At 40.3% G+C, this 9,167-nt stretch overlaps 1 protein-coding gene across 1 annotated transcript; it reads left to right on the top strand.

Moving 5' to 3' along the window:
• Positions 1-340: 340 nt before the first annotated feature.
• CPSF100 (cleavage and polyadenylation specificity factor 100) lies at positions 341-7,120 on the top strand. Its single transcript, XM_048676318.2, has 18 exons — positions 341-620; positions 1,203-1,371; positions 1,516-1,612; positions 1,687-1,813; positions 1,893-2,008; positions 2,280-2,374; positions 2,457-2,608; positions 2,880-2,937; positions 3,003-3,110; positions 3,518-3,770; positions 4,226-4,407; positions 4,589-4,684; positions 4,794-4,892; positions 5,283-5,414; positions 5,746-5,790; positions 6,285-6,449; positions 6,596-6,670; positions 6,883-7,120. The coding sequence occupies exons 1-18, from the start codon at positions 472-474 to the stop codon at positions 6,979-6,981; spliced, it is 2,217 nt and encodes a 738-aa protein (XP_048532275.1). The 5' UTR covers positions 341-471; the 3' UTR covers positions 6,982-7,120.
• Positions 7,121-9,167: the final 2,047 nt, after the last annotated feature.

Raw genomic sequence — 9,167 nt, 5'->3', positions numbered from 1 at the left:
ATGTTCTCCGTCTTCGTGAATAGGTGGCTCGCTGATTTACTGTGACGAAGAGGGCAAGTAGCAACACGGATGGCTCACTAGCGACGTGGCTTTGTTTCTCCCGTTGCAACTCACGGACCCTTTTGCTAGTAATACAAAATGAATAAAAACATGAAAATACTTTCCATGATGGTTCCAATAATACATGATTGAAATTTTTAAAAACTAATATACTCCCTTGTTGTGGTTTTAGTTTAAATTTAACTAAAATCACGACAAAAAAATTATGAAACGGGGGAGTACCTAATATTTGGAAGCTGTACAAGTTGAGAGGCAGCAAACTAATCGAGCCATATGGCCCGTATCGCCTAGCCCGGGCCAAGTTTCACTTTGATACCAGCCCGGCCCAGCAGCTTCCTTCAACCTCAAACCCGCTCGAACCTCCGGCTCCACTCGCCGTCGCCGCCGCCGCCGCCCACCGACGACGAAGGGATGGGGACGTCCGTGCAGGTGATGCCGCTGAGCGGGGCGTACGGGGAAGGCCCCCTTTGCTATCTGCTCGCCGTCGACGGCTTCCGCTTCCTCCTCGACTGCGGCTGGACCGACCACTGCGACCCCGCCCTCCTCCAGCCCCTCGCCAGGTAGGTACCCCCACCTCCCTCAACCACCCCGTCCCCGCCGCGAGCTTGCTTCCCCTTCGATTTGGCTGCCTCCGCGCCGCCGCGCGTGTGTGCTGGTGGGCGTGGTTGGTTGCCTCGCCGGGCGCACGCCACCTGCTCGACGAATTGGGCCAACTAGGCCGAGGCATCCCCATCTTTAGCTTGTGCTAATTAGTAGCATCAATAGACAAACCTCGTGCCTGTACTCTCAGGCTGTTTACCTAAAAGGAAAAATTAGCGGAGAAATCTGTCTTGTTCGTTTCCCTGGGCTGGTGACACGAACCTACATGCAGCTGTTTCTACAGATTCACAGTCAAATGCAATTTTTCCTTTTAGGCTTTTAAATTTATATGCCCACAGATGGCAAAATGTTGTTGTTAGATTGCTTCTGTTGCTTGATTTTTTACGCAGATTTTGACTTGTTTCTTCCTGAAAGCCCCATACAATGCTATTGAGTAAAGGGTCACTTTGTTTTTCTGCATATACAGCATTGACACGATTATTTTAGTCCAAACGTATTTGATACTTTTGCTTATGAAGATAGGCATGTTTTGTATCTTTCAGGGTTGCGCCAACAATAGATGCTGTTCTTCTGTCTCATCCTGACATGATGCATCTAGGAGCTTTGCCCTATGCTATAAAACATCTTGGATTATCTGCACCAGTATATGCAACAGAACCTGTGTTTAGACTTGGCCTTTTAACCATGTATGATTATTTTCTATCTCGATGGGTAAGCTTCCTCAGTCCATTGTTGTAATTTGTAACTACGTATGCATATTCAGTTGTCAATATCCTCCTTGCTGCAGACTGCATTTTCACTTATCGCTCTTCATCGTTTATCAAGGACTCTTACCATTTTTATTTTCTCTTGCAGCAAGTTGCAGATTTTGACTTGTTTTCTTTGGATGATATTGATGCCGCATTCCAGAATGTTGTGAGACTGAAATATTCACAGAATCACCTTCTTAACGGTCAGTGAGACCGTGTTGATGTACACCACTTTAGTATGCTCAGTTGTATGCCCCCAATAACCGTTTCTCAGCAGATAAAGGTGAAGGAATAGTTATTGCGCCACATGTGTCGGGCCATCTTTTGGGGGGTACAGTATGGAAGATAACAAAAGATGGAGAGGATGTCGTCTATGCTGTTGACTTTAACCACCGAAAAGAGAGGTTAGATCCTTTATTGTGTCTGTCCTGTACAGATTAGGCACTCTTTTGCTTAAAACACACACTAATGTGCTCTTTGCAGGCATTTGAATGGTACTACCCTTGGATCTTTTATACGGCCAGCTGTTTTGATTACTGATGCTTACAATGCCTTGAACAATCAGGTCTACAAAAGGCAGCAGGATCAAGATTTCATTGGTAATATCCCTGGACTAGCTACCAATAAGTATTCTCTTGCATTAGATATGATGAAGTGCAAATTGTTATTATAGTTACACATAGAAATTAAGAAGATGCACTGATACACATTATTTTATTTTCCGAATTTGCAACATTTGGGATTATATTTTTTTTACTTTTAATTCATAGTGAAGTGCCATGTTCAGATACGATGAACAACTTAAAATTGTTATTTTACTTGCATTGTATGTCAAAACCTCTTGGTTGAAGCGTCAACTTTTTTATACAGATTCAATGGTGAAAGTTCTATCAAGTGGTGGTAGCGTATTACTGCCTGCTGATACAGCTGGTAGAGTGCTAGAACTTCTTTTAATAATGGAGCAGGTGACATCTTGATTGTATTATTATTTCTCCTTTTCCCTGTTATGTTAACGATGTGCTAAACTTTTATCTTGATACGTTGCAGTACTGGGCTCAACGACATTTGGTCTATCCTATCTACTTTCTGACAAATGTTTCTACTAGTACTGTTGATTTTGTCAAGAGTTTTCTTGAATGGATGAGTGATTCTATCTCAAAGTCTTTTGAACACACTAGAGATAATGCCTTCTTATTAAGGTATAACGATTGCCATGTCATGAACATGCTTCCCCTCTCTTGCTCCTAGCAGAGTCACATTTATTTGTTGTCACTTTTGGGTTGTTCTGTTCTTAGAATACTATTATCGCAGCCATCTTAACTGTGCTGCACTTCAGTTTTAAGATGTTTTACGTCTATTGAACTTTGTGTTTAAGAATCATCAAAAGAGCTTTCTTAGGTTATGCACAGTTGTACACACAATTCTTTTGTTTGATTGGTAATAATAACTATTCTCCTTCCGCTGTCGCAGACATGTCTCACTGATAATTAACAAAGAAGAGCTAGAGAAACTGGGAGATGCTCCAAAGGTTGGAGTAACAATATATATGTCTGCCATACTTTTGGAATCTTGAACTTAACAAACATTTTGCAGGTGGTTCTAGCATCCATGTCAAGTTTGGAGGTTGGCTTTTCTCATGACATTTTTGTTGAGATGGCAAATGAAGCTAAAAATCTAGTGCTTTTTACTGAGAAGGGTCAGGTACGTCCATGTGTGCAGCCTCTTCAAATGGGTCACACTTCTCTTCACTCTTCACATGTTTTCAGTGGCTTGCCACCTTAAATAAATTGCTATAAGAACTGTGGAGCTTTGAAGATATAAATGACTAGATGCCTTGTGAACACTTAATGGAACTTTCGATAGGTAAAGAGCGTGAGCCGAAGCCTGAAGGTGTTTTTGTGAATTAATAATTGCTGAATTTATCTTTTTATTACTGGTGGAAAGTATAAAGCTCCATTTCCATAAATTTACCATTATAGCTGTGTCATGTCTCATGTCCCATAGATTTGAGTGCAAAGAGTGATGAGAAACATCTTCGTTCAGTACAGAATTCTCGCATTGTATGCATGTATTTACAGACATCTGATTACAAAATATTCCCCTTCCAGTTTGGGACACTTGCTCGCATGCTTCAAGTGGATCCACCCCCCAAAGCCGTAAAAGTCACTATGAGCAAGCGAGTTCCTTTAGTTGGTGATGAGCTGAAAGCTTATGAAGAGGAACAAGAACGGATAAAAAAGGAAGAAGTGCTAAAGGCTAGCATCAGCAAGGAGAAGGAGCTAAAGGCTTCTCATGAATCAAATGCAAAGGCTTCTGACCCCATGGTTGTTGATGCAAGCTCGTTTCGTAAATCATCCAATGGTATAAGATGGCCACACATTTTTGCGGCACTTACATTGGCTGTTTTAAATATTATGTGTCTCCTGATAACCAGTTCTAATTCTCCTAAAGACTGTCTGTGACTGTTTTTATGACTGTTCTACTTCTGTTCCTTTTCTCCTTATCTTGCATGTTGACTTGATTTAGTTTAATATCTCTGTTCCATTCTTGTTTACTATACTGAAAAATCAAATTGATGGTAACACATCTGTTGTTTCACTTCTATTTTTTTTCGCCAAACTTATCCTGTGTTTAAAGTCTTTTACTATCTGATTCTAATGTAATATGTCGTACTACCTCCGGTCAGAAATTACTGTTGCTCAAACGCATGTATCTAGACGTATTTCAGTGCTAGATACATCAGTTTGGACGACAGTTATTTCTGGACGGAGGGAGTATGCAGCTAACTGCGCTTCTTTACTTTCTGCTTCCATCAGCTGGCTCACATGTTGGCGGGAATGTGGATATTCTAATTGATGGATTTGTCTCTCCGGTGACCAGCATCGCTCCAATGTTTCCTTTCTTTGAAAATACTGCTGACTGGGATGACTTCGGCGAGGTTATCAATCCTGATGATTATATGATGAAACAAGATGAAATGGATAATAATATGATGCTCGTAAGTTCGCTTATGTGCTTGCTGTTCCTTTTGGCTACTCAAGAAGCTTTAATTGTCAAGTGGAAAACACAGGAAACTTCCTTGCCATCTTCGGGGGTGCTATTTTTTTTATATATTTAAGGGGAAATAGTCTTATATAGTTTCATGTACTCTAGATTACTAAGGGCATGTTTTCTTTCAGGGTGCTGGAGATGGCATGGATGGTAAACTTGATGAGAGCTCAGCACGCCTTCTTCTTGATTCAGCACCGTCAAAAGTTATTTCCAACGAGATGACTGTAAGTTTTCCTGTCTCTTCTTTTTGTCTCTGCATCTATATCAAAGTTATAGCTGTATGTTACCCAAACTGAACTTCCACATCTGTTTACATATATTGCCATCTTCCAGGTGCAAGTAAAGTGCTCATTGGCATATATGGACTTTGAAGGTCGGTCCGATGGACGTTCTGTAAAATCAGTTATTGCTCATGTGGCCCCACTGAAACTCGTACGTGTCTTTAGTTGGAATATTGTATCTTATAATATACATGGCTTTGATTTTTCAGTTTTGACTTGCTTGCTCCCTTCTTTGTTTGCCCATGTCTTTTATCCTTTTCATGGTTAAAGATAGTTCTGAATTCTCTCCAAGCCCATGTTCTGAAGCACTTGCATTATTTAATCCAAAACTAGTTAGATCATGTGAATCTAGCATTGCATATTTATCCACTTGAAGGTGGATGTGCCACCATAGACTTTATGTAGATACTCTGGCTATTCTTGTTTTGATTTACCATGTGTGATATCAGTGACCTCCTGCAGTTGCAGTGCTTGTGGCCAATACTTTCTCTGTATGCGGAAATCTGTAGCACATTCTAAACCTCTTCTCAATTTTTTCCAGGTTTTGGTACACGGATCAGCAGAAGCTACTGAACATTTAAAAATGCATTGTGCAAAAAACTCTGACTTGCATGTTTATGCTCCTCAGATAGAAGAAACGATTGATGTAACATCAGATTTATGTGCTTACAAGGTTAGTTTGTTAACTGAAAAACTCTTTCGTTGCAGAGCTCGACTTAGGAGATCATGAAAGCAAGGTCATCCTCAGATACTGGTGTATTTCTTGCATCTGAAGTCAATGCACCCACCATCATGATACTCCATATTAGTGAATATAATAGCCATTGCCAATTACTAAGTCATTGCACCATCACGACGCTCACAATTAGTCAGCAACAAGAACTTTCTATATGCCATTATTTATTTAAGCTAGGGAGGCTAGTGTAACCTTGCAACCAATCATATATGTATATGATATACAGACTTGCTAATTTTGTAATTTCTGTGCTATTATGAAATTTCAGGTACAACTTTCTGAGAAGTTAATGAGCAATGTCATTTCTAAGAAGGTGTGAGCTATATTTGATTCCCTTAGTGTTAATTTATTTTTATCTCTCTATTGATGTTAAAGTCATATTGATGTAGAGATTATGCCATCATATACATTTGAGATAAGTAAAGCACCAATCTAATGGTTCTAGTTCTCTCTTGGAATAACTTAGCTCGTAAAGTACTCATGCCCATTCAGATCTCCATAATTAGCAAACAAAATGAAAATGGTAGAACTTCTTTTGCTGTTCAAAATGAAAAACCAAAAAATTTACCAAAAAAGTGTTGTTGCTTCCAACCGGGCAGCCCATTCATTCCATTTCCCAACTAGTCACCAGCCATAAGAATAACTAATGTTAAACCAGTTGAATTTGCTCATCAACCCTGAGCCTTCCATGCAAAATCTTGGCCAGTAACCACCAGAAAACCACCTGGTCTCAGTCTTCAACCACATTTACTTGCTTTGAGTTTGTTGAAAGAAAGCACTGGCTCTGACACCAAACATTTTCTGCAGTTGGGTGAGCATGAAATTGCATGGGTTGATTCAGGGGTTGGAAAGGTGGATGAGAAGCTCACTTTGCTACCCCCCTCATCAACTCCAGCAGCCCACAAGTCAGTTCTTGTGGGTGATCTGAAATTGGCTGATTTCAAGCAATTCCTAGCAAATAAAGGTTTACAGGTAGGTCTCTGTTTTTTATTTTGAATTTATGACATTGCATCCCTTAGTCATCCTATCCTTCAGGTTTTGGCTTTAGAATGTGCATTAAACGGGTTCTCTGGTTATGTACTTGAGACCGAAATCTAATGCTAAGAAATTCCTTCCAGGTTGAGTTTGCTGGGGGTGCTCTACGGTGCGGCGAGTACATCACCGTGCGCAAGATTGGCGATTCTAACCAAAAGGTAACTATAACTACCATGCATTTAGAGCAATTTCAACCAATCATTTTTTGTTGGGTTGCCAAACTTTGGTTGGCACAGTCTTTCAACTACGGAATGCTACGCCGGAACTTACCATAGATCAAGCATGATAAACTGTCTTTCAATTTATGCCGCCTCAGTTCATGTATGATTCTCGTTTGTGTGCCCGTGACATGCATGATTGTGCATTGCAGGGTAGCACGGGTTCTCAGCAGATTGTGGTCGAGGGTCCGTTGTGCGAGGACTACTACAAGATCCGCGAGCTCCTTTATTCACAGTTCTTCTTGTTGTAGAGGTCAAGCGCTGCACCATTGTTGTGTGTTGTACAAACCGACTGGTGAATAGACAAGTGGAAACTGCCTCGCTAACGTAAATTAATCCTGGGGATGCCAATTGTACCTTTTCTTATTGAACACCTTTGTCCGTTGCTAACGTCATTTGCGCATTCATCTTTTAGTTCATTTATTTCATATTTCTGTGGTATGTGTGTTGCCACATACCATATTTCTGTGGTAATACGTAATGAAGGGGGAAAACTAAATTATGTAGGGAAACACAACAAATGTATCATTACGGCAGTAAGTTCATGTTTAGGTGAACCACCGTTTTCTGTCTTTGCCAATGCTTGAACTTCCAACCTTTTTCTTTTCCTTTTGCGGGAATGTCTTCCAACTTGTTAACCAGTGAACTTCTAGGGTTTAATGGAGCAAAGCTTGCTTGCGTTTTTTTTTGGCATCATCGGTTGAGAACAAACCTTGCAGGACCGAACTAGGCACAAGTTCATGTTGAACCAAGCATTCAAAACTGAAAGAAAAAAAAATCTATAGATTGACGATAAAAGCGTGTTGTGGCCACATAGATGGATGTATAATTTGTCCTTGTTTCTTATTAGAATACTCCATCTGTTCCTAAATCTAAATCTTTTTAGAGATTTCAATATGGACTATGTACGAAGCAAAATGAGTGAATCTATACTTTAAACTATGTCTATATACATCCGTATGAAGTTTATATTGAAATCTTTGAAAAGACTTATATTTAGAAACGAATGAGAGTATTTCAGAACACTAGCACAAATATAGTTTAGATTTGTTTGTAAATAAGACCATTTAAGGCTAACCCTTGGAGGTATATTTAGTGCTAAGAGCACTGCTACGTGGACGACACATATTTGGACGATTTGCAAACGATGATTACATCCAGCGGCGGAACCTTGTCCAAAGCCGAACAACAGCCGCTGGATTCTTTAGTCGTGCACAAATCGTCTAGAATTTGTCGTGTGTGGAGCAGTTCGTAGTGCTAAACTCTAAGCACCGCGGACAGTCCATGGCTCAAGCCCTGGTGAGCTAGTTAGCTTCCGTGCTATACTAGCCAACATGATGACATTGTGTTCTCATCTGGTTGTAAACAAATCAAGAAAAGAAGAAGGAAGAACCCACTAGTCAAATTTCTCCAATACATGGCATGAAAGTGCCTCGGCAACTTCAGGCGCACGGCTCATCGGAGATCGACAACGACTCTCGTCTGCAGCAACATGGCTTCAAAGGACATGACACCAGGAACAGAGAGTCGTTCACAGATCTGAATATGAATTTTTGCTACTCCCTCTGTTCATTTTTGTAAGACGTTTTAGACAACAGAAATTGAACTGTTTTGGACGTTGTCTTAAATGTCTAAACGGTCTTACAAAAGTGAACGGAGGGAGTACTCTGAATAAATAATGCAATTTTGTTTTTGTAATCTTACGTCCAAAATCCTGCAAAAAAAGACCCTCAAGTCCAAACGCCAAACTTGTTCTTACCCTTGTCTAAAATGTGTATCCTCAAGTCAACGCCACATGGTCCTGACATGTGGGGTCACCCTGTAAAATCAAATGTTTGACGTCAAATTCTGTAAAAATATAATATAGACTTACTTGTAAAATATACAATACAAACTTATCAGATGGTGTAAGAGAGTTAGAAAATTAGCACTACCACATCTTTTCTTTCTCCTCTCGCAAGACGACTAGGGAAAAATGGGTGAGGTAGGACTTCACATCAGAAACACCCGGTTGCCTTGAAATTCTAGTAGAAAAGTTCTGAGCTCGGAGCACAAAACATCAAAAGATGAACAAGAGCCATATGGTGATACCCCTGGCATACGGAACTTGAGATTTGTTCTCAGGAGTGCTAAAAAGGAGTACATGTTGGATTAGCCCCTAGGTGATGCTCCTGTACAGGATGCACCACCTGAAGAAGTTGCTGCTTATGCTGCTCGTAGTGATGCCTATGATTCAGTCCAGTGCCTCATATTAACTTACATGGATCCTGAACTACAAAAGCGTTTTGAACGATCTACTACTCATTTTATTAATTGAGTCAATGGAAGTTCTGTACAAGAAGCAGGCATGGACTAAATGTTTTGAATTAACCAAGGCCTTGATTGAATGCAAGATGGAAGAGGGTTCCTCAATGAGTGAGCATATATTAAAGCTTAC

Source organism: Triticum urartu, chromosome 5A (genome assembly GCF_056163025.1).
Source record: "Triticum urartu cultivar PI428250 chromosome 5A, HENAU_Tu73, whole genome shotgun sequence".
NCBI lineage: Eukaryota > Viridiplantae > Streptophyta > Magnoliopsida > Poales > Poaceae > Triticum > Triticum urartu.
This window is presented reverse-complemented; position numbering and strand designations above follow the sequence as displayed.

What these genes read in the sequence shown, in the direction of transcription:
- CPSF100 (XM_048676318.2), top strand. Translation starts at nt 472, where the DNA reads ATGGGGACGTCCGTGCAGGTGATGCCGCTGAGCGGGGCGTACGGGGAA. An exon ending in TTTAACCACCGAAAAGAGAG is followed by an intron (nt 1,814 to 1,892) that starts GTTAGATCCTTT and finishes TGCTCTTTGCAG; the next exon opens with GCATTTGAATGGTACTACCC. An exon ending in CAGATTTATGTGCTTACAAG is followed by an intron (nt 5,415 to 5,745) that starts GTTAGTTTGTTA and finishes ATGAAATTTCAG; the next exon opens with GTACAACTTTCTGAGAAGTT.